General features: G+C 54.4%; 2 protein-coding genes across 6 annotated transcripts; both read left to right on the top strand.

Moving 5' to 3' along the window:
- Positions 1-4,009: 4,009 nt before the first annotated feature.
- Positions 4,010-13,268, top strand: LOC119091429 (uncharacterized). Of its 2 annotated transcripts, XM_037214219.1 has the most exons (6): positions 4,010-5,091; positions 5,590-5,719; positions 6,003-6,097; positions 6,735-6,971; positions 7,783-7,908; positions 9,301-9,379. In XM_037214219.1, the coding sequence occupies exons 1-5, from the start codon at positions 4,852-4,854 to the stop codon at positions 7,876-7,878; spliced, it is 798 nt and encodes a 265-aa protein (XP_037070114.1). In that variant the 5' UTR covers positions 4,010-4,851; the 3' UTR covers positions 7,879-7,908; positions 9,301-9,379. The 2 variants fall into 2 exon arrangements, with proteins under 2 accessions (XP_037070114.1, XP_037070112.1); XM_037214217.1 differs by lacking the exon at positions 7,783-7,908 and having other exon boundaries at positions 9,301-13,268.
- Positions 13,269-14,654: 1,386 nt separating this feature from the next.
- Positions 14,655-24,601, top strand: LOC119091410 (major vault protein). Of its 4 annotated transcripts, none has more exons than XM_037214190.1 (3): positions 14,655-14,789; positions 21,140-21,290; positions 21,622-24,601. In XM_037214190.1, exons 2-3 carry the CDS (start codon positions 21,148-21,150, stop codon positions 24,044-24,046), a joined length of 2,568 nt encoding a protein of 855 aa, XP_037070085.1. In that variant the 5' UTR covers positions 14,655-14,789; positions 21,140-21,147; the 3' UTR covers positions 24,047-24,601. The 4 variants fall into 4 exon arrangements, with proteins under 4 accessions (XP_037070085.1, XP_037070087.1, XP_037070086.1 ...); XM_037214192.1 differs by lacking the exon at positions 14,655-14,789 and adding an exon at positions 14,893-15,016; XM_037214191.1 differs by lacking the exon at positions 14,655-14,789 and adding an exon at positions 16,625-16,723.
- Positions 24,602-24,825: the final 224 nt, after the last annotated feature.

The raw sequence follows: 24,825 nt of genomic DNA, 5'->3' as shown, positions 1-24,825 counted from the left end.
CGGCACGTCGATTGGCGAATTTCTAATTTGATCGGAGTATGTACTGTTTTTTACTGTACGGAGTATGTAAATGTACTGTTTTTGTGTGTCAGAAGACAGTAACAATGTTGAAAGATGTTGATCGTGGGTCACGACATGTAAATTCCACGCTTGTTTACCCTTGTTATACCGACTACGTTGCTCCGGATGATATGGTTTTGTTGATGATATTCTTGGAGCATATTGGCAGATGGAATTAAAAAATATCGCTATTCGGGGGGCAAAATATTTCAGCGTACCAGCATATCATCTTAAGCGTGCAACCGTTTTGAGCCTTCCTAAAAGCACAAGCGTAGGAATGGGGTCGGGCGAGGAGAGCCATAGCTTCCCCCCTCCGCCTTTTTTGAGATTGTTTAACATGAGTCCTATGGCGATACGCGGAAGAATCGGCTTGCAAGGCGGCATTGCCCTCCCCTCCACCCCTCCCCACACACACCTTCTAAGGTGTTCCTACGTCTACACCTAAAAGGGGAGGGACTCGTTGCACCGCTGACTTGGTTTTAAAATTTGGCATCAAAAACAGAACAAAATGCTCAAAAGGGGGTTACTGCAGATCTCGATAAAACCCGGGCGTGGTCTCCACGAAAACAACTTTTACTTTTCAAACAGACATGCGCGAAACACGCATTTGTCGATCATGCATCGTGCATTTCAACACGTGGAAATACGCAAAGCCATCAAATAAGTCCCTGGACACTAAGATGTAGCAGGAACATTGCCGACGCATCACAAAACTACATTGTTACAGCTTTGGTTTGCCCAAATATGATTTTGGATGTCCTCTTTCCCGGGAGCGGGAGCGACTTTCCCAGTCAGCCCGGTTGGTAGAGCACTGGACTTGCAATCAGAAGACCTTGGTTCGAATCCTGACACGTTCAAGGAGAAAATACGGACTGTGATTCGTACATCGCTGAAAGCCAAACATCATCCAGTCCTTATGACTTCATAACACATAACGACGTGTGGAGAGTTGACTGGTCGAAACTCTGTTTGCATGCTAGCACACCAGATGGGAACGACAGTTTAAAGTCAAACCATTATTTTATCTGTAGTATTAATCCCCGTCTCGATTCTTCCCTAAATTGCGACATGCCTTTCTTACAACGGATCATCGTAACAGTTCTATAAACTGTGCAGGGTGATAGGAACCTATCCTTTCTTACAACGGATCATCGTAACAGTTCTATAAACTGTGCAGGGTGATAGGAACCTATCATAGTTTCAGCGATTGGTAAGATCACGGGCGCTGCTGAAAACAGCAGACATTGCATTCCACTATGGCCAGAAAAATCCGTCGAAGGTAATTCCATCCACAGAAAACACGATGTAAAAACATTTTGACTTTCCCTGACGCAAACGAGTCTCTTCCGGCAGTACCTCATCCCCGTAACTCCAGCTACGGAGAATTGCGTGACGGACAAACGGCTACATGTAGCTACATGTAGCTAACAGGTGCGCTCCGCCAAATGGTCACATGCAAATATGTCCGGGGCTCCCCGAGGCCAAATCCTTTACGACTACATACAGTTGCCAAGTTACGTAGGCTTTTAGTGTACAGATTAACACGGAAACCGTCTGTAAATTATATTACGAATGCTAGGGGAGAGGCTTTGATAAGGCATAATCAAATTGCAGCAAGGAGAGAGAGGGCTGATTTTCCGACAGCGGAACGTTGCGCACTGGCATGGTAGCAAAGCATGCTAAAGTCACCGTCTTAAAACTAAGGATAGGGTTTCGACATGAGCCAACGGCATCCGGCCTCAAGGTTCTAAATTTTGCAAAACCTTGAAAACGGAGGCCTTCAGGCTCCTCTCATGATAAACAACGCGTGGGCTTATGTTTTGCACCTCTAGCTAAATTAGGAGCACGCAGACGTCACCTTTTCAGGACTCTACGCTTTTAACTCAGTGTGACCGGGAGAAGGGGTTCCGCCCAGCGTAACCAGTACGTAACTAGGGGAAGAGGGTTAGAAAACGGTGAGAAATGCTGAACGAAGTTGTATCGACGAGTCCTCTGATTTGGTTTGTGTTGGAGGCATTTCAGCCAGTAATGATTATTTCATGGATATGAAATGAAGGACAATGGATACTGGTGGGACAGAGCTACATACACCTGGTGGCCCTCCAACGGGACCTAATAGGAACACCTGTATAGGGTTCGTGCTCGGCACTTGGGCGGGAACCCCACTAGGGGGTATTTAAGCCCACTCATGGCTGGCGCATGTAGCTTGTCTATACAAACGGGGCGTTGCGGGGATGCAGGGAGGAGCGATAATGAGGAAATCTGGGCCGATAATGGACGACGCCTTGCCAAAAAATACTTAACTCTGCCAAAGACGGATAAGTTTGGGAGCTTCACAGCTGGGTAAACCCATGAGTATCCACACTGAACGGGCGACGGCCTGGGTTAGCACATATTTCGAGCAAATTGCGTACATCGGAACGGGTCCTGTTCTGGAAAATGAAAGCAGGAGGGTAGCAAGTGGGTACGGCTGATAAGGGATGAATAGCGGGCTTGGCATGAATACACAGCCTCATGGGTAGTGTGTGGATCGAGGATAGGAAATTCTACCCTCGAATGCCTTAACGTAAGATTCCCATCGTCGGGCTATAGCCCGAAAGTTTCGAGCCTTTTTGAAGCTATTCATTATTACAAAGCGCCCCAGGGCCAAAGCTACTCCGAACGTCCTTTTTATGCCACGGAATCCACACTACCTGTCTTCGTTCTCATGATCCGCGCGATGCGCACTCAAGATGTTTGTCCTCAGACATGGACATCTAGTGGCGGAAAGTAAATTCAGAGCTTACAATTCGCACAGCAGGGCCGCTTTTACGCTTAAATGTTTTGATTGATGTCAGCAGTCAACTGAGTAACGCATCCTGAACGCTGAGAAAAAACTAAGTTATCAAGTGAAATTTGTCTCAACAATGATATAGAATCTGATAAGCCCAACGAACTCATAACATGCAACGATAACCGAGTCTGGAATGCCTATTTTCATCCTGATGCCTTCATCCGAACACCGCCTCCGGTTCAAAAATGAACTGCATATTGCGAAACCTAATAAGAACATATAGGACACACACACACAAGATACCAAAATGATGCCCCTTTATTTTACGCCGGACAGCGGCAAGTGTAACTGTGTTTATCATCGCCAGGAAGGAAAAAAATACGAAATTAGTGGCATAGTATATTGGCGACCTTGGAGCCAGCAAAGACGCAGTAAAGACGAGTAACGCCCAGTTTTTTGTATCGTGAATTGGCGGGCATGAGTCTTGAATCTCCCGATCTGTGAACCTCAAGTTGCGGGATAGGTAAGCGTCGCTATAGAAAAGCTTTTTCCGTTAAAATGCCCGAGTCAAGTGGTAGGATGTAGTCTCATTAGTCACGTTTAGTCTGATCGTGACTGCTAAGTGATTTTCCAGCACTGATGTTGAACGTTCATGAGCGTGTCCGTTCCCCTCGAAGAATGGAACATGTATGAGGTCCAAGTGCACGCATTTTAGGAAATAATTTTTATGTTTTTACATCTTTATGCCTAGACATAGATATCAGGCCTTGTAAGTGAACTACCTCGTGTGAAAAAATGTGGTATCAATGATGGCTAGATTGTCAAAAATGAGAGGAGCGTGCCTAAATTGTTCAAACATTGATGTGCTAAGACTCAATATGCTGCCTTTGATGTAATTGCATTTTAAAATATTGATGGTTGTTGGATATATTCCAAATCTCATTCTTCAGTGATCAAATATGCTAAAAAAAATGACCACTGTTGATGGTGACTATGAAGAATAACCTGGAAACTGGTCAAATAGTGTTTCTTTCAAGTCAGTTGACAAATGATAAAGCCATAATCAAGTCAGTCCAGTCTGGTGATATGATCACTTGCTTTTTTGCAGTCATTAAGTAGTGACTCTGTGCACACTGAGCATACTGGTTAAACTGATTAGGGTGTAGTTTTAGTGGCACACTGAAAAACTTTGTTACTTTGATTATATGCTTCCTAGAAGACTGAATTTGAACATGCCTCCTGTGGGTGTGCTTGCAATCTATAACAAGCAGTGTTTCTGCATTCATATTGTTTGCCCATAAGAAGCTGTCATGCTATGGTTGCAGGGGAATTGCTCTGTGTGTGCTCATTTTTTGTTTGTTTTTAGAAAACAAAAAGCTGACACACTTTGCGTGCAGGATAATGGCTCTGTGTGTATTTGTTTTTTGTTTGCTATTAGAAAATGTTATTTCAAAGGGTTAAGCCTGCCACCCAGTTTAAGGAGGCACTAGACATAGGCTTGATGTGGTCTGAGAACCCAGGTTCCAGGCAATACCAAGTTGTGTGTTTCCAGCTTCATGTTATTTCTTTGTCTCAAGCATGATAACTGGACAAGGTTACCTGGACAGTTTCTTAGTAGCACTACCTATGGCGTGATGTTAATGATCAAGCTCCATGTGTTAACTGCTAGCAGTCCTTTTAAATTTGTATGCTGGTATTAAACAACAGGTATTCTGGTGTTTGAGTGATGATTTCTTGAATTTGAAGGTTTTTATTACAGCCACAAAAGTGGCAGAATGATCTCTTTCTTTTTTTGGCTCTGTTTGAAGCATATTTTTATCAAGTGGGTGGCTTTGTACCAAACAAATCCTATAACATCCATCAAACCTAGATCATTTGCTTTATGTTTCTTCAAGTGACCTACACTCTCCAAAAGTGTTATGCCACCTGACTGAGGGGAATGCTTTGTGCTTTCCAAAACCTTAGTCATTCCATTGGTGTCAGCAGTATACACCACCAGTTACTGTTTCCTCCAACAGATGGCGTTGCTGCAGGTGCCGCGGCCGCCGTCGCGCGCCTCGCACGCGTCGCGCGCGTCGGTGGCATCGCGCGGTTTGTCGCTGTACTCGGTGGGTTCGGTACACTCGGTGCGCTCGGCGGTGGCACGCTCGCACGCGGGATTCTCGCAGCCGGCCGATGAGTGGCGGCCGCCGGTGCTGGCCGGCGCGCTGGGCACTTCTATCCCGCGTGCCTCACACATCACAGCCGTATACGCCATCGTGAGTGGGGCACAGGGCGGGCAGCGCCGGGCGGAGGACCCATCGTAGCTCCTTTGTCCGCAACGCTCGGCTTCAGAGAGGGTGGTGTCGGTAGCTGACTGGGTGAGGCGTCCGCCTGTGCAATGCCTTCTGGGTGGAAGGTTTAGTGTGTTTGTGTTTCACTTGCCCTTTAATACAGTCCAGTATTATGTGTCCACACAGGATTTTTGGCAGTTGCTTCTATGGGATTTGCCAAATGTAGGCGAAACAGAGGTGTTCCTCTTAGCGTCCTCTCCGCCCTGTCCATCCTTTCCACATCTCCTTATTTTATATTTCTGGGAAGCTGGTGGGTCTAATCATTCCCGTCGCGAATCGTGGATTCTTTCAGTATGAAAACTGTCCACCATCATCACGCAGGAGTTAACATACTTGTGAGTGACCTTGTCATGACTGATACCTCGGGTGAACGCTCGCCGTGACTGACCGCTTTCGGCCTCAGTCCCTCCTTTGGCTCCTCAGCTGCAGGCACTCTTCACCATCGTTACCGGCACGTTCGACGTTTACGTGCTGGCGGAGGCGGAGCCTGGCAAGAATCATTACGGCTACTACATCATCTCGTTTGAGTTCGTTTACGTCGGCAATGCCCATGGTGGGTGGCCCTGTGGGCAGGAGGTAGACCTGGCTGCGACGCCAGAACATTATTCTCCCAACATTATTCATGTCATTCATGGTTTGTTATGTCCTGTTATTTTGCTGGAAACAGTGTGTCAGGAATTGCGTCAGTGCATGCAGTTTCGGCGATTAAGAGTTATGCTCCCATGTATGCGACGCCTCTGTGGTGTGCGCCTCCGCCGTTGCGCTGGGTGGCCGCTGAGTGGGCCGCCGTTGCGCTGGGTGGCCGCTGAGTGGGTCGGCGGCCATGTCGCCCGCAGTGCGGCGCTGTCTGATGGTGCTGGCGCTGGTGAGCGCCGTCTCCGGGATCGTGCTTCTCGTGGTCAGTGCCATCCTGCTGCGCGCCCTGAAGACGGTGCGTCCCAGACGACGGCGGCGCCCCGCGGCGTCGCTGGGGTCGTCGGAGTGGGGTGGTGTAGGTGACGGCCTGCGGTCAGCTGTGGCAGCGGTGGGGAGGTGTATCATATGAGGGACTACTGTTAGTGATGGGCTGTGTTCGATCCTGCACTAATCCGCGAATGCAGAGCGAGTCGCGATATCCGAGTAGGGGTTATGTGAAGTTAGTCTCCAGGGGAATATCCACTGGGCGTGGAAATGTTCTGTGCAAAACTCAACATAGAACAAGTAGCATGGCCCTCTGAGGCTGTATATCATCAGTTTTACACTGCAAAGCTCTGCTGCAGTTGCTCCGAAGTTTTGGCCCGAGCGTGGAGCCTGTGGGAGGCAAAAGTACGGTCGGTTGGTGTTGACACTTTCATTATGGTAGGTCCAAAGGGATACAGCGGAGGACAAAACTTTCAGCAATCGATATCTTTGAGGGCTTGTTGGGAATCGAAACGTGATTTTTTAATGATAAATTCTGTTCATTTTGTTAAAAATATGGCTATGCCACCTTTTCGCTAGGTCCAAACCCTCAAACCTTTGTGAACTGTTTGCGTTGGGTTGCAATGCTGCTCGGAGCTAACTTTTTCTTTACTTACTGCCGTCAACAGGAAGACGAGCGTAGGATCCGACCATGGCTGCTCTTCATGATCTTCCACACCATTTGGCGGACGTTCGCCTTCGTGTTCTCCTCCATCGTCAACGACATGTACTTCTCCTACCACGGCGTCATGTGCTTCCTCTGGGCGGTCATGGTGCTGCTCAACGTGTACGGCTGGCTGGTCGTCTGGTCCTTCTTCAACGAGCTGGCCGAGGTCTCCAAGCTGGAGGACATCGCCCATCTGAAGGTTAGGATCCCAGCAGGCTGAGTCCGCCTGCGGCCCGAGCATTGAGCGCGAACTGGGTCCCGGTGCGCAGCGGCTGGTGGGCCAGTGGTGTGGGAGGGCTGGCTTTAATAGATCGGCTCTGGTTTGGGCGTTGGCTGTTGAGCCCGAGGACGTCGGAAGTCAGGCTCCGCTCGGTTCGTCACACGGCTAAGACAGACCCGTGCTTTGTAATGGTGAGGCAAGTGTAGGTGCAAGCATGATATAACATTAATTAAACTACATTTTGGGCGTATCCGGTGGACGGAAGGACTAAGTTTTGAGGGTGCCTGGACGCCTTGCCATAGTTCTTAGTTTTGCATTGCTTTATTGGCCCTTTATATAGTTGTTACAAGCATTTATCAAACGTTGGAAGTAGGGTTACTATCTGCAGCTGCCCGTTTTAAGTTATGAACTATGTTGTACGTGGTTTGTGTTCCTTGACAATTTAGTGGTAAGCAAGATTATTTTTTCGAATGCACAGAAATGTAGCTGTGGGATACTCATGGAATGTACCCTCCGCCGCCATTATTCCCCTAAAAGACATCACGTTTATAAGCCAGTTTAATACACCTCAATGCCTCTCGATTTATCCGACTGGCATGGCATCTGTCCGAATGTTGTCACGATCACGCGCCGTTGCGTGTTGTCTTGCTGGTGTACACTACTGTGCTGGGGGACCTGTGGCCAGCGCACGGCCCGTGTGCCGGTGAACAGTGCGGCGAGCGTGAGCGCGACGTTGACAAATCCGGCGCGCCTCGTGCGGCGTGGCTGACGGTGACCTTCGCTGCGGCAGCTCACGGAGCGCGCGTCGTCCCTGAACACGACCCGGCCGTCCGTGAGCGACTGGGAGCGTCAGTCGCTCGCTCCCAGCGCGCTCCTGCCGCTGTGAAGCGCCGACGGACGATCAGCTCGCAGTGCGGTGTGTCTCCTCGCAGCACGCTGGGGTCGCCTGATGCCGGCCCCGTCTCTCCACAGCACGTCTCTCTGTGGCTGTCCGTCTCCACAGCACGTCTTTCTGTGGCTGCCCCGTCTCCCTACAGCACGTCTTTCTGTGGCTGCCTATCGCCCCACAGCACGTCTTTCTGTAGCTGCCCCGTCTCCCTACAGCACGTCTCTCTGTGGCTACCCGTCTATCCACAGCACGTCTCTCTGTGACTGGCGGGACTTGTACCCTTCACGGCACCGTGGTCTTTCCACAGAGCACGCCTCTTGTGTGCCGCAGATGGATGCATCTCTCCTTACCGAGATGGCTCGCGGTGGGAGGCAAGCATGTCTGTCCTCACGCGCGCGCGTGCGCACACACACACACCTCGTCTGACTGCGCTTGGCCGCTGTCGGCCGTTCAATCTTCTCTCCGCCACGCACTGTGCGTGCGGGTGCCGGCCGTGTGCTTTCTTTGCCGTGCACCGACGGTTTTTCTGACCACCGTCCCAGTTCTGCAGTTCCTAGTCCGCCTCGCCGCCGAGTACCTGGCACTGTCTGAGTCATGTCCTCCAGACGTGGACACTTGATCACGTCGGTCGCGTGTGACCGTGAGCATGTCTCTGCTGGCATGCCATCGGCCCGACGGTGCTTCCCTTGACCCGGACCGCTGCCCGCTCCACGCCTTGGTCGCGCGGCATCTGCACGGAGCGTGTGCTCTATCTCGCCTGAAAGAGAGGGTGGCTGTTTTGGGATAGATGTGACGGCGCGAAGGGCAGCCGGCTTTCCGGTTTACTGTTCGTGGCGGAGTGGGTCTAGTATTGCACTGCATTGGTGCACTGCTCTTTCTGTGCTAGGTTCTGGCAGCGTGTTTCTGTTTCCGATATGCCCACCAGTCGGCAGATTGTAGAGTATGTGGTGTGTTTCACGTAAAAAAGCTTGAGGTGACCCCGGCGCGAGCACCCAGCGAGTTGCCACTCACACCTGCCCGTGGTCTCCAGGCGACCAGGCGATGGCAAACCCGTGGCTCAAACGACTTTTGATTGCTTCGGTTCCGCTGAGGTGTCGGAAAGTCAGAAAACAAGGTCGTGGCAGGCTCCTGAACTACGGAATATATTTGAGATATATGACTGGATGGGTATTGAGGCGATCAGCACAGTAGTCCTGAACGCGAGATATTGTGCCTAACACCCATTGTTGCCGTTGTCATTGGGGTTTTGCGACGCACCCAGCTGCTGATGCTACATGGCGTCGTCTGCCTCTCACCCTGTCAGGAAGGACGGGCACCGCAAGGAATCAAACCCCGTACCTCTGGTTTCCCAGACAACACACAACACCCGTCAAACGCGATCAGTTGCTGCATCTCCCCTCTCACCGCTGTCCATTTCAGATGGGCACAATGACGTCACTGAACGCCACGCCTTACGGCTGGCACAGGCCGTCAATCGGCTGCAGCACGCACCGGCCGTCAATCAGCTACAGCACGCACCGGCCGTCAATCAGCTATAGCTTGCACAGGCCGTCAATCAGCGCCGACATGCAGCATCGGCCGTCGGTGGATCATGGCGTGCAGCATGGACTGCTGTCGGCGGGCTACGACACCCAACATCGGCCCTCGGTATCTGTCAGCATCCAGCCGTGTTCCCGGCCGGACTCCCCCGACAGCTGCCTCGGCGAGCCGGTGTGAGCCCGGACCGTGCAGTAAGTCCGAATGCACGCGCGTTGGCGTGCACGTGCTTGGTCACAGTAAGAGGGCTGCACGCGCGCTTGTGCTCGGGCTCCTCCGCTTCTGAAGAGTTCCACATTCGACTGGTGAGGCTATCCGTCTGTTCCAATGAACTTCCTAGCCCCTCGATGAAATAAGTCTGTGGCCCTGTCCTACTGGGACTAACCTCCGTGAAACTGATGATATGGTGTAAGTGAATATGCCACGCACAAGTCGCTTAGTAAAGTCAGCGCCGTGGAGCCGACAGTCGTGCGTGTCATCAATCAGGAAACGGTCAATGCTTTTTTAAGCAAGCCTCGAATGCAACAGCTGCAGCTCAAAAAGAGGGCCTTATGATTGTCATGCGTTTTTCCATCTTCACACTTGCCACAATATTTGCCAAACTCTTATGCACGACTTTTCAATGCTTTGATCAGAACTATTCGTTTAGGCTCCAAGGTTTCTGGGCTTAGTTTTGGAATCACCTGTGCGGCGAGATTCGATACCCCTCCCGTATACCGTTGTCTCCTCTTTCTACGCCGCGCACGGCGTTTTACTGGTGCGACAAGTACAGGGTAGCTGCCCAAAGTCGTCACACGAAATGCGCTCGTGAAGAATCGACTCATGAAAGCGTTATCTTTCTGCAGGTTATCTTTGCATAGCCTGGCGTCTTACTGGAACATGGCTGTCCTTCATGTCTAGGATGCGGTTAAAACGTCATTTGCGTTCATGTTATTGCATTCTTAATTTATTCAACGATGTTTATTTGACCATTGTTTCAATGTTTGGTTATTTTTTTAGTAAGGATGTCAATATTTCGTCATGCTATTACACCCCCGGCTTGGGGGGTTCACTGCCTGTCGCCCCTTTCCTTGCTCAAAATCGGCCAATCAGCATCGAGCAGAGTGATGGTCAACCCAACATCCAAGCGCCCTGGGATTGACACGGGGTGGGGCGGGTTGGATGTCTCGGTTCGAGTTACAGGGGCAGCATGTTAGCGCCAACAAATTGCGTGCGTGGGCCGCCGGGAACCAGGATTCTGACAGCATGAATTTATATTTACTCCTGGGTGCTATATTTGGTGCATTTTGGAATGCTGGTTCTATCATTTACAGTAGCTTTGTTTTAAGACCCCTAAGATCCTTGTTAGATTCGTCATTATATCCGAAACAAAAAGTTGATTTATGAAATGGAAGTTACTTTAACTTGGCCACGAACGCATAGACTATTTTATAAGGACGTATGATGCAATTCTCTGAAATTCCCCCTGAATAAACAGCATGATGCAGTCGATTAACTGACTTCATGCTTTTTTGCGCTGTGCACTTCTGCATGATCATTTGATCGTCTCATCATTTTTTGTTTGATCACTAGTCATTGGTCAATTTATAAAATCGTATAGGTAAATTTAGGTTTGATTCTAAAAGATTTATTTAATTCTGTAAGATTCCAATCTTACAGGTTAATCAGATGATCACGTGAAAAGCCCAGGGGTGAAATGCATGGCACAATGGCTTTTGCAGAGATTGCGCGTAGCCAACATATTTCCAGCTTGGTTTTTAGAATGAAGCAAATATTTTGGTTTCAAAATTGACTAATGGACTCCTATCACTGAAGATAAAGGCAAATGGTGCTGCTGTTTCGTTTTTACGCTCACGAGGTTGTGGCTGTTGTACCGTTATGGTTAGCATGACCGTAACAAAGACCATTGCAGCGTTTTCCCCGGCCATCGGGCGCATGCTGATGCCGAAGGAGAACAATATCGCAGCGTCAGGTGCGGACGGCGGATAGAGGGAAAGGTCCCGTGCGATTGAGAAGAACAACCCGTAACTTCCTGCTTATGTCACTTAAATTGGCTGCCTTGTGTCCGATCCCTTAAGCGAGGTCATCGTAATCACATTTCGTTCCATACCATAATCCTCGTATGCCTGTACATATGTTGCCGGGATGCCATGGATGTGGAAGCCCACCCGACTTATTTATGGTGGACTGTCATATACAGGACAATTTGAAACCAAGGCGTATGCAACCGTTGGGGAAGACTTTCTACTGGTTAAAGCTCGGACTTTGCCACCTCCCGTTTAATGCCGTAGAGATGTAAGTACTGCAGCTGTTGCTCTCCAGATGTGCATTTTGCACTCGTCCGACATGCCGATCACTTACCACTTGCTTACCAATAATGAGCTGCAGGCTCTCTGGTATTTTGCCAGCACTATTGCCATGAGAGTATCGTGTTACCCGAGACCCTGAGCGTATCGACATACGTGTATACTCGTGCGCCTTGTTAAGGATATTGATCATTGCTAATATGGTATTGCTAAATACCCCGGGATATGTCAGTGTAGGGCAACAATATAATGCGTATTCATTGTAATGACAATTGTTAAGTTGGGACCAAACTGGTAACGTGTCGAGACTCGCCGAGCCTGGCCTCATCCTCCCTAAGAAGTCCATTGGAACAGACGTGGCGTGGTAACCCTGGGCATAATGTACGTGAACCGGGTCGTATCGTGTCGCTATCTAGAACGTGCACTAGATGCATGTGCTTAGTCGCGAATGTGTGGCGTTGATATATTTTCGGACTGTGTTCCACCGAAAGCCGCTGGAAAGCCGCAGCTGGCTCCCGTCCATTGGCACGTCTTCCTGTAATGGTGCACGTCGTGTTTAATTTACCGCAAGATGCTCGCATTTTGATACGCAGTTTTTGCTTTGCTGACGTTGTTGATGAGTCTTTTGGATGTGGTGAAGTCTGCTGGTAGTGTAGTCGTATTTGCACCATATTCCCGGGGACTAACCTCATACCACGGTCACCCAGGTGTCTGCTGCGGGAGATGTACACTTTTGAAACGTCATGGGTTTGGAGTTGTGAAGATAGTCATACGCATTGGCCCTAGTACAAAGTGCGGAGAGTTCAAACAAGTTTACATTATGGGACGGACCATGCAGATTACGTGACGAGCATAGTCGTTTTCGCATTATGTGCACGTTTTCCAAAATAAACTCTGTCCCATCATTAAAGAAGGGATAAGATTGTTGAATGTGGCCAATTCGTTTTCAGTGTTTTAAGTGCCTTATGCAAATCAAGCAGTAACCAATAAAAGCCACAGCGCCGCCAGTCATGACGTGATGGTAAGTTGTAAAGGTGAAACTTAATATATACCTGCTTGTCAATTTCTCCAACAGCGCGCAGTTAGCCTGCTTTCTTGAAGTCTGCACTCTTTGGAGTCTTTTTTGTATGTCTGTCTCTGGGTGTTGATTGTGTCTTGATGACCGCACCATGTTTTGAGTGGCAGTACAAGCACCTTTGTGATAATCGGGCGTGACTGCGGAGGCGTGTAACGAACAGATCGAACTCAGATCTCGCCGCTTTTAGTTGTTAGTCAAATGTAGAATCTGCAAATGGCTTTCCGCTTAATTTTGCTCCGTTTCTCCTCATTTTGTATCCCCCTTTCTTTTGCATTTCGTGCTCTCTGCGCTCGCGGCTGGTGCTGAGGGTCCGTGAGGGGGACACTCCGACGGGGTTTTCTGCCCCGGTATCGCCCCGCCAGTGGGTTTTAGGTCGGCGGAGGTGCCCTGGTTGTGTCTGGACGGACTGTGGTTCGTTCGTTTACTGATGTGCACGCCTTTCGTTCCAATACACGCTGCTAACGATGCCTGGGGTTTGTACGGACCGTCAGCGTGTCGGCATTGTATACAAAACACGCTGACTTTAGACTCACAAATGAGAAAAAACGGTAGGTACAAAGCCCGAAATCATTGTTTTTTATTTGCTGAGTCAAGTCAACGTGTTGCGATATGCGATAAGTTTTGAACGGAATCAGGTGATGGTCAAAGCTGATACGTGTTGGTACTAGGCATCGACTCAGTGCTGCTCAAACGATGCCAAGAGAAGCGGAGTGGGCACTGATTAAGTGCCGAGGTGCACTCCATGGATCACGTGTGTCCATGGGAAGTGGGTTCACCGATCGAGAGGCACCCCAAGTGCAAGTGCGAGTGGCCCTGAAATTCGACATGGTGTGGATGGGAGCGGCCTGTGAATGGGTTTAGTGTAGCCGAAGTACTTACAGTGCCGGAGATGCGCACCTCTGCATGCCGGATGTATTGATAGAGGGTTAAAGTGTGCATTTATGCACCGTAAGTGCGCGAGGGCTCCGGTATGTTGGCGCCCCCTCACTTAGGGTGCCTGCCGCCGCCTCTGCCGTGGCAGGGACTGCACGGTCGGTTAGCGACGATAGCGGGCTCGACGGAGGGGTACGCCGGGCGAGCCTGCTTCTGCAGACGGCCCATGTGAGCCGCAGCGTCGGATTCTCGGCACGCTCGGTCTCCGCTGTCGCTCAGCGATGTCGGCAGGCTCCCCGGAAACAGGTGAACGCCCGTACGAGGGGAATCAGTCAAATATGGCCGATGGTTTAGTGTGCGACTGCAGTACAGTTGGCCGGCAGCACAACATGTCGCTGCATGCCGAGACACGGCTGCCGGCTCCAGACGGGTGTGCTGAAAGGTGCACTGGTGGCACCCTGCATCCGGGTATTCACCCAGCAGAAGGAATTATTTGGTGTTTCCGGGGACTTAAGGCCATGAACAGGGGTTCGAAGGCTAGGACCGCGGGAATGGAGAACTAATGACCAGGAGTCGTGCACAAGAACACGACCTGTTCTTTCGTGCTCTCACCCGCTGGAGGAAGTGACAGAAAAGGACGAAGGGAAAGGAGACGGCGTCAGTACTGAGCGAGACGGCGCAGATCGTGCGCAGCGGGGCTGTCGCCGCCGGAATAATAGCCAGTTCAGCAATCGAACGGGCTGTCCTCTGCAGCCCACGGTCTGCCTCATCTCCTCGCAGGAGGCTGGCGCCAGCCGTCTCGCCGGCGACCAACTTCCGTTGGTGGCAAACCGATCTACCTGCCGTATGTCTGCCGTGCAGATAGGCTGCTCCGGCTTGCAGCCGGGCATCGATCCGGATAGCCTCTAGCGCCGCCAGGCGGCCGACCGCGGAAACACGCCTTCAAGGCCGCCGGTGACGTAGGTCGCGCCGCCCGGCGGGGCCTGATACCGAGGGAGAGCCTGTACCGCCCACCGCACCGGCCGGAGCCACCGAGCCGCATTCGCCTGAGGAGCACGAGCGGAGCAAACCCTCTCGGGACGAAGCTTGCTGCCCCGCGCCGAGCCCGGCCCGCGGTGAGTTCCCCCGCGCTCGACTGGGTGCGCTCGTGGCGCCGCCGCTGCCGCCGCCGCCGCCGCCGGGGCGTGTCTGCACGGCGTCCAGTGCCGACGCGCCATGCACAAGCGGCGCCGTTGTGCGGAGCGCGTCCGCTCTCGGTCTCGGTCCAGATCGCGCTCTCGCTCACCGTCCGGCTCGCGCTCTCGCTCCCGGTCCGGATCGCCGAGGGACTGCCAGCAGCCGGGTAATCGCCGGGCCCGGGGGTCCCGCGGCGGGACCGGCCGGGCCTCCTGCCTGGAGTTTGTCCCCCACCTCTCCCCTCCCTGATGTGCCTGCGGTGTCCCCCCGATAAGTGCCATGTATGGCCCGCTCTGCCAGGTCCAGTGGTGCCGCGCCGCCCCTTTGGCTCTTGGCCAACGTGTGCCGCGGCTGAAGGTAGTGCACGCACCGACCTGTTCGCGGCTGTCACGTGTGGAGGCTTGGGTCATCTGACGACTGGGGTTGTCTGGTCCAGATGCAAACTCTGAGCAGTGAACAGGATGCAAATATCTGGTGTGGATTAATAGTCTGCTGTCATTCGGTGTGAGCAGTCGGTCTTTGGTTAAATGCACTGTATTACATGCATTTAGCTTGGTTTTGTTTCGTTCATGCGGTTTCAGAGGAAATCCACACGTTGTTTACTATTCGATCAAAGCGACGGGTTGATAAATTCCGCTCTCTTTCAATCGTAGCTGCTAGCACGCTGATAGCACAAGCGAACGAACATGGACATATCGCCTTGGAGATAATGCGTTTAATGTGGCAGGCTGCGGCTCGTTCGTACCTGCTCTTGATTCGTCTCCCATTGGCCAGCGGTGGTACTCACAATTGGTAGGGAGACCGCGTGGATGTCGGGGCTGACCTGATAACCATGTGCTCACTCTGCAAAGTCGTCGGATGCCTTTGGGTCGTTACTTTTGCGTAATATGGCACCCATCCAGCCACGCGGCATGGAATTCAAACGTCCAGCTGGCTCGACGTGGCGCAATGGGCGCGTTGCACCACCTGCCGCGAACGTTGAACCCGGCTGAGGATCCAAGCGCACTTCCGGGTCTGTTCCTATTCCCCTCGCCATGTACCTTGAGGAATATTGGCAAAATGTAAGCCAGTCAAGCACGTCGTCTATCGCGAACGCCTGGGCATCCCTGGACGCCAGCGTATATACGCACGTGCCGTGCTTGTGTGCGCTGTCAGTGATGGCCCAATGGTCAGGCTTTGGGCACGGTCTCTAGTCCTGCTATGCATAGGTGCACGCCGTAGCGGCCGCCACGCTCCAAAATACCAATAGAAATACAAGTGCTGCTTCTTCGCGGACCACTGCTGGGTAAGAGCACCAATGGCAGGTCGTTCGCTGACATACCATGAAGCCAGTTCGTTGATTTCCGAGGGCGGGGAATTCCAACCTCGTGAGAAACGACTGCATTGTTGATAACCTTCTTAACCGACTGGCTGGCTGGCTGTTGGCCCCGGACGACAATCAGCTATGCCTGTATCCCGGAATGAGCAGCGCACGACTCGCCTGGCTGACTATCAATGGTCGCCTGGCCTCCTCGCTGTTTGTTTGATCAGTCGTCTGCTGATAGTTCTGATGGATCGGCTCGCTATCAGTCGTCTCGACAGCACACGAAATCGCCTATGACGTCACGTGTGCGAGCGTGGCGAGCGCTCTCAGCGCTCCGGAGCTGGAACGCGGGGCTTCCCCGAGCCAGCCGAACGGCGCCGGCGGCGTGCGGCAGTCGCCGGGCGGGACGCTGAGTCAGCCGTCGAGCCGCACGCCAGCTGACCGGCGCCGGTTGCGCCACGTTTCGCGGCGCACGCGACGTGAACTGGCGCCAGGCGTCGTCGGCTGGGGTGCAGAGGCGGTTGGTAGAGGGCGGCGTGCGGTGGGGCTGGACGGAGTGGCCGGTTTCAGGTGAGTTGGTCGCCGCCGCCGGTGGGATTGGGAGTGAGGTCTGGCATGGACGCCGTCGCCCTCCCACCCTCGGTATCTTCGTGTTCGTGTGGTCGCTAGCGGTCAGACGTCTCGCCGTTCATGCTTCCACTCTCCGCCCGCCCTCTTGGAATTTGCTACTTTAAAGAAGACCGGCGCTGTTGCGTGGCTAAAAACATGTGGCTACAGGCTAGGTGTACCGGCCCTTTGGTGCACTGCCTGATACGTTTTGTGCGCCACTAAACCTGCCCAATAAGCCGCCAGTGAGGTCATACCCCGGTGGGGCGTTGAGGCAGGTTTATGAGGGAGTAGTCCAGATGTGGTTCGTGTCCACACACCACCATCGCCACATGGGAACGAAGCTCCGCAAAGCGCCGGACGTGCCGCGTTGCAGGTCCGCCAGCCGCAGTCCACGACGCCCTTGAGACGACCTCGCTGGTGGTCCCGGGCGCGAGAGGGCTGAGTGGAGAACGCCAGCTCATCGCCATGACAAGCGTTCGCAGACCCGCCGCCGACCATGGTCCGTGTAGAGTTCCGAGCACATCTCTGTAGCCCCGCACGCTCGACCGGCGCCGGTTGACGCTGCGCCGCACTCTGTTAACGCTCCCGTTCGCCGCCGATAAACAGAGCTCGTCTCGGCGCGACTTTGGCGGGCCGGTGCGGGCTCGGTGATCCCGGCTGGAAGTGCGGCCTCACGGTCGCGGGTGGGCCGCCGACGCGCCATCCTCACCCTCCCGCGGGCGGGGGGACGGGGGCATGCACCAGCACTAAGCGAGGACCGGGCTCCCAGCCTGGAGCCGGGCGGGGCCGAGCCTGAGACTGGGCGGGAAGGCGGTGTGACGTTCGCGGCGACCACCTGATTACCCTGAGAGCGAATTACCTTAGAGCTTCCTGGCTGGACGGTAAGCGCGGCTGCTTGCAGCGCTAATCGCTGCGATGATGTGATGCATCACGACACCAATGTATCACGACACCAATGCATCACGACACCAGTAGCATATCACCAGTAGCACGTCATGTGGTGTTAAAACACCAACATCTTGGTTTTGTGGGATGGTGTCGAAACATTATTTTTGTAGTTGAAGAGTTTTGCAGGACAGGGTGGCCGGGACCCGTGTGCATCCAATCGGAGGCTTGTGAGAGAGATGACTTTGAAAATCATTGGAAGATGGGGGGGGGGGGGGGTAAGTTGAGGGACTGGGTCAATGTCTCCTCAAGGCACCATTGGAGCCGCATTAAAGACCCGACTTATTGGGGGGTTCCCTTCAAACACACAGAAACATGCACCCAAGCAAGTGGTCCATGTGCCCCGGCTCGGTACGACGGAGCACCGGGCCGATCAGGCATGCAGTGTACGTGTGGCACGTTCCCCAGGATACACGGAGTCGCCATGGCACCACCACGCCAAACAAACACGGCCCGCGCCGGCCGCGATCCGCCGATAGAGCGTCATGCCCGCACGACAGCCCGCCTCGCCGGCATCGACGGAGCTGGCCCACGTACACAGAACGTGCGCGGGGTGGTCACCTGGTGCCGTTGGACATGGATAATGCGGTGACTGACGCTCGATAAAGGACTTGGCTAGCTACCATGGGCGTCTCCGTGGTGGGGTGCTAGGGAGGGCTGGCGATCGCTTGGAGGAGGCGGCAAACGCAGACTTGTGCTCAGGGGGCGGCGAAACTGTTGATTCTTGTGTGCGTAGCAATTAAAACAAAAGTGTTGCCACTGATACCACTGGGCAACGGAAAGTTTCATCGGTGGTAAGGAGGTAAAAGACCCCCCCCCCCCCCTCCTTCCACTAGTGACGCCCCTGCCAGTCTCGGTGCCTCGGCGGTCGCTAGGAACACAAGGAATGAGGAGGGAAAATGCCGGCGTCACCGAGGTCGTCACGGGCGCGCCATGCTGAGCGTTGGCTGGCATTATCGTGGCACCCTGGCCCTGTCATTTGGCTGAGGATCACCCTATTTCAATAATTATGAGCGCAGCAGAATGTTCCACATTGCCGGAAACTAACCGCATTCCCATGCAAAACTGCGGCAGCACCGCTGCTCGTCCCGGTCGCGAAGCAGCTCTGCGCCATGGAGGCGGAGTGCATTACCTGGCAGGCTGTTCGGAGCCGAAATGAAATAGCACCGCCTGTTGGCCTTTCCAGACGACCTGGGGACTCCCGGTGAGATCTCTTTAGACGTTCAGAGGACAGGCTGCGGTTGGGCAGTGGAAGGTAGCCCCGAGACTGGACACCCTTGTCGCGAAATCTGCTGATCGCATCTGGCTTGAGTCATGTCATCAGTTTTCCCGCTGCAGCAGGAGACATGATGCCGGAAATTACAGCGTCTTGGTACCAGAGGGTGTTTTGTAGCGTGCCGCGCTGTGATGTCATCGACACCCGTCCCACGCAGGCGAGACCGATGGTGTTTCGGCAAGCGCTATTCATGTTACATGGTCGCCGTGTTGCCGCATTCATTGCTGTCGACCAGTGCCGTGAGGGACGGCCGGTACATTGGCCAGCGTTGTCGGCGGTGGACCGGCGCGGTGTCGGGCTTGTGTGTTCAGAAGGGAGCAGTGGGAGGCTGACTGTCGCCTGGTCGCCGGCGCCGAGTGGTGGCGGTCGGGGATCCTCGCGAGAGATGTGGGTCGGGTGCCAGGCGTCGTGCGATTGCACAGTGGACAAAGGAGTTCAGAATGGACGGAAAGCGGCCTGGTTACTGCAAAATATTCATGACTTCATGCATTTATCTATGTCAGATTTGAGGTCAGAGGGTGTACCAATCGCAGCCCCACGAACTCCCAGGGCCTCACACCGCGCCCTCGCGTGAGCCCGTGCTCGTCGGCCCGGACTGTTGCCGAGTACCTCGGAGGACCCATATAGCGACCACGCGGAGTCGTCACGCGTCATGTATCACGTCTTCGCTGCCCAGCGCTTCTGCAAACGACGTCCGGTTCTGCAGTCCGCCCAAAATGGTTAGGCGCCGGCGCCAGGCTGGATGCCAGACGGCTCCCCCTCTCTCCTCCCTCCCACCCTCTCTCGACCCGCAGCCGGCGGGCGCCGGCCTAAAATAAGTGTGGTGGACGATGGTGATTATAGTCTGTTAAGCAAGGAGCTGTCAAGTAGGCCCCGAAGATCATAGTCAAGCCGTCAAGGGGCTTTGCGATTCATTGCGATTACAGAAACATAACGCTCGCTGACAGTTGCCCGCTTGCCCGGTCCTTACCGCAGCACGTTCGAAGTGAGGTTTTTGGCAATTTGCCACGCCTGGTCTCGGTCCAGGCTGTGCCAATGTTTGCTCGTTGTTGGTGGACTATGTACACGGTCGATGTTACAGCTCGTGACTGGTTTGTCCAGCCAAACGCTTGATAAGCCAGCCAGGCGGGTGGGTTCTTTCGCTGCACTGCCAGGGCCAGCATGCGCCTCTACGGGCTCTTCTCTCGGAAGCGAACGCTGACTGGCTATGTGTTGGCCTGGGCTTGATAGTGATGGGAGGAGTGAAATTATTACGGCAAAACGATGCCATCACGACGTTGGGTGACATAGTATGTGGGGAAATTAACCCGATGGAAAAGCGTTGAGCGTATGTAGCACTATCCGACATAGCGCTGCACTGTAGCATTGTTTGATGCGTTTGAAGCCAGTTCGATTGATACCGTCAGCTACTATCTGCATTGAAGGGCTCGTCACGGTGGATTATTGTAGAGACAACAATTGGGGTTGTGTCCTGATTCTGTTGGATTTAGAATTTAACCACAGAAGAGCCTGTCACAAATTTTGAGCGAATTCAGGAAAAACATAGGACACCACAAATTTTCTCCTCTGACTGTAATGCAGTCTTTCGAACTTAACCGAGACGAAGGCTAACGCTGCGTTGACCCTAAGGTAGCGACTGCCGGACCACGGCAGCACTGTCCTGCGAGGCAGATCATCCCGTGGTCGTGCGCCGAGGAGTGGGAGCCTTGGTGTGCGGCGTCAGACCATGCTTCATCTCATCCAGGTCCGCTCATGTCAAGTAGAAATTTTGCGTTACGGCTCACGGCGAAAATTGTAATTCGTGCTTCGATTTTGGCCAAGCTTGAAAGGACGCGACAGTCTTCACGACGGCTAGCGTTTCAAGTACAGTCAGATCAAACAACAGCATGGAAAGTACGCTTGAAGAACGTCAGAAAGAAGGGTCTGACGACAAGAGAAGCCATACTTTGTTTGATATCGACACAAATGCAATACAATACATGCGCGCAATGCAGGGACGAAAACATGAATGAATGAATGAATGAATTGGCATATTAATTAGATAATTCATGAATGAATGAATGAATTATTTAAGAACGAATCAAAACGACTATCTATCAAAGGTGACAAAGGTGACGACTACTTATCAAAGGTGACCTTACCTGTTCCACCCACAGCGTGCAAGATGAGTAAGAAGGACGGTTCGAGCAATTCGGAGAGTCTGTACAGAATCCAGCCGCACTACTATGTGCATGTTCTTGACCAAACCAGCAACGTCACCCGGGTAGAGGTCGGCCCCCAGACCTTTATCAGGAAGGACAATGAAAGGTGAGCTTCTAGACGCAGAGGAGACGCAAGCGTCTTGGCTGTCAGAGCCGGATCATGTTGGATGAAGTAGCACTGATCAAGACCCGCTAGGCGTCCGCACCAATAATGAGATTGATTTTACCTTTTGTAACAAGAATATCCTTCGATTAACCTTCGTGACAAGATCACTAGTTCCGGTCATTACATGAAACCGTAAGTCCATCGGGCATAACTTTTACCAATATCGATGTTTGCCGATCCTGGCGGCCTGTCCGCCGTCTCCACCGTCGGGCGGTTTCCAGCGTCGGGTCCAGCCCCGTGCCGCTCACTGACCTCGCTCGCTCGTTGGTAGGGTTATCGTCGGACCGAGCGCGATGGTGGTGGTACCGCCACGCCACTACTGCATCGTCGAGAACCCGGTGGCGCGCGAGGAGGGGCGCGTGGTATTCGACGCTAGCGGCCAGGCGCGCCTGCTGCACGCCGACACCGAGGTGCGCCTCTTCCAGGACCCATTTCCGCTGTACCCGGGCGAGCGGCTGGCCTCGGCCGTGTTGCCGCTCAAGGTGGTGCCCGCCAACCGGGCGCTGCACCTGCGCGCGTTGCGCGACTTCAAAGAGGGCGAGGAGGCGCGCGAGGCCGGCGACGAGTGGCTGTTCGGGCCCGGCACGTACGTGCCGCGCCCCGAGGTAGAGATCTTGTCGGAGATCAGCGCCACGATCATCGGGCCTAACCAGGCGCTGCGGCTCCGCGCGCGACTGGAGACGGTCGACCGCAAAGGCGTGAAGCGCGTGGCCGGCGAAGAATGGATCGTCTCGCAGGTGGGCGCCTACCTGCCCGGCGAGTACGAGGAGGTGGTGGAGCTGGTCAACGCACGCGTGCTGACGGAGAAGACGGCGCTGCTGGTGCGTGCCACGCGCACGTTCACCGACCAGCGCGGCGTGCGGCGCAAGAATGGCGAGCAGTGGCTGGTGCGCTTCTCTGACATGGAGGCGTTCATCCCGGATGTGTACGAGGAGGTGGAGGAAGAGCTGGAGATAACGACGCTGACGAGCCGCCAGTACTGCGTCGTGTGCGACCCGGTCGGACCCAACGGCAAGCCTCAGCTCGGCCAGCGCAAGCTGATCAAGGGCGAGAAGTCGTTCTTCCTCGAGCCAGGTGAGTCGCTGGAAGACGGCATCAACGACAACTACATCCTGCAGGAGGACGAGGCGCTGGTGCTGCGGGCCAGCGAGGGCTTCACTGACGACACGGTGAGCCCGCCGGTGGCGCGTCGGCCCGGCGACCGCTGGATGGTGCACGGCCCCGTGGAGTTCGTGCCGCCCATCGAGGTGGAGGTGGTGCTGCAGCAGTCGGCGATCCCGCTCGACCGCACCGAGGGCATCTACGTGCGCAACAACCGCACGGGCGAGGTGCGTGCCGTCTGCGGCCAAACCTACATGCTGACGCAGGACGAGGAGCTCTGGAGCAAGGAGCTGCCGACCAGCGTCACCGAGCTGCTCAAGGCGGACGCGCTCGCCGACCGCGGCGCCTACTCGCAGCTGCGCGAGGCGCGCGGCCAGGCGAGCCAGGCGGCGCACATGGACAAGACGCGTGTCGTAACCTACCGCGTGCCACACAACGCGGCCGTGCAGGTGTATGACTACAAGCAGAAGCGGTCGCGTGTGGTCTTCGGCCCCGACCTGGTGATGCTCGAGCCGGACGAGGAGTTCACACAGCTCTCGCTCTCTGGCGGCAAGCCGAAGAAGCCGAACACGATCCGCGCGCTCTCGCTGCTGCTGGGGCCTGACTTCTGCACCGACATCGTGACCGTCGAGACGTCCGACCACGCGCGTCTCTCGCTGCAGATCGCCTACAACTGGCACTTCGACGTAGGCAACAAGACGGCTGAGGACGCCTGCAAGATCTTCAGCGTGCCGGACTTCGTCGGCGACGCATGCAAGGCGATTGCCTCACGCGTGCGCGGCGCCGTGGCACAGCGGCCGTTCGACGACTTCCACAAGAACTCGGCCAAGATCATTCGGCAGTCGGTGTTCGGCACGGACGAGGCGGGCAAGGTGCGCGACCGTTTCGTCTTTCCGCAGAACAGTCTGGTGGTGACGTCAATCGACATCCAGAGCGTGGAACCGGTGGACCAGCGCACACGGGACTCGCTGCAGAAGTCGGTGCAGCTGGCCATCGAGATCACGACCAACGCGCAGGAGGCGGCCGCCAAGCACGAGGCGGAGCGCACCGAACAGGAGGCGCGCGGCCGCCTCGAGCGCCAGAAGATCAAGGACGAGGCGGCCGCCGAGCTGGCGCGCAAGGAGCTGGTCGAGCTGCAGACGGCGTGCGCCGCCATAGAGAGCACCGGCCAGGCCAAGGCCGAGGCGCAGAGCCGCGCCGAGGCGGCACGCATCGAGGGCGAGGCGGCCGTGGACCAGGCGAGTCTGAAGGCGCGCGCCGCCACCATCGAGGCCGAGTCCGAGCTGGAGCGGCTGCGCGCAGCGCGCGAGGCCGAGCTCAAGTACACCGAGGAGAGCAACCAGCTGGAGATCGCGCGCTCCAAGGACATGGCCGGCATCGAGATCGAGAAGTTCCGTCAGATGGTGCAGGCGATGGGCACGGAAACCCTGCAGGCCATGGCCACGGCTGGCGGCGATCAGCAGGTGAAGATGCTGCAGAGCCTGGGCCTGCAGTCGACGCTTATTACCGACGGTCGCACGCCCATCAGCCTACTGAACACCGCGCAGGGTCTGGTCGGCCTGCAGCCGGGCGTTCCGCCGGCACCCCGGCACTAGAGCTGCCATCTACTGGGAGTGTCGTGCACTGCAGCTACCGCAAGATGCCGGCGGTGTGTTTTGGAGCACGCGTGGCGCCGTTTGCTTGTTTGCCTAGTTCAGGGTTGGCGGGGAGCGAGAGACTAGTGCGCAAGGTGCATCGAATCCCGTTTTCGGACTGCTTCCTTTTCTATCCAGCGGAGGGTGGAAGCCAGTCAACGTTTGCAAGTGCTATAGATGGATTATCCATTATTCTCCTGATCTTTAGACTTAAAACGTACTTTGTAGAGAACGAGTCGTTGCTAGTTCTAAATAATGGCAATTGTCTTTATCACCGTCTGCCTCTTAATGTCGAGTCGATGACGCGACCCGTACAAGCTAAGATACGTGCAAATGAATCGCCGGTGCGATTTCGTTACGTCCTGCTGTGTTGTCTTGCGGTGCTGCTTCTGGTATGGTTTGCACACATTTTCTGTGACCAAGACCTGTGGTCCAACCGCTTCTGTGATCGACGTGGCCTGCGAGTTTGCCTTGTGAAGCATTGCATACTAGAATAAACTATCCAATATAGCTGAACTTGGTATTTGTGAGCTTTTGTCGGTGGACCACTCCTAGCCGGCAGCGAGCACGGTGCGGTTTACGAGTCCAGCCGACCCACCGGCAGCTGGGCTGACCCCGGGACTGACGGCGGCCTCGCTGACGTCATGTCGGCGACGGTGCATGGCCGCTGGAGTCGACGGTGCGGCAAAGTCAGCCGCTATTTGCTGTCCTCACATATAGAGCTGAACATGGGCACCGAT

This window comes from Pollicipes pollicipes, unplaced genomic scaffold (genome assembly GCF_011947565.3).
Source record: "Pollicipes pollicipes isolate AB1234 unplaced genomic scaffold, Ppol_2.1 Scaffold_3447;HRSCAF=4054_pilon_pilon_pilon, whole genome shotgun sequence".
NCBI lineage: Eukaryota > Metazoa > Arthropoda > Thecostraca > Pollicipedomorpha > Pollicipedidae > Pollicipes > Pollicipes pollicipes.
Note: the sequence above shows the minus strand (reverse complement) of the source record. Positions and strands in the feature narration are given on the sequence as shown.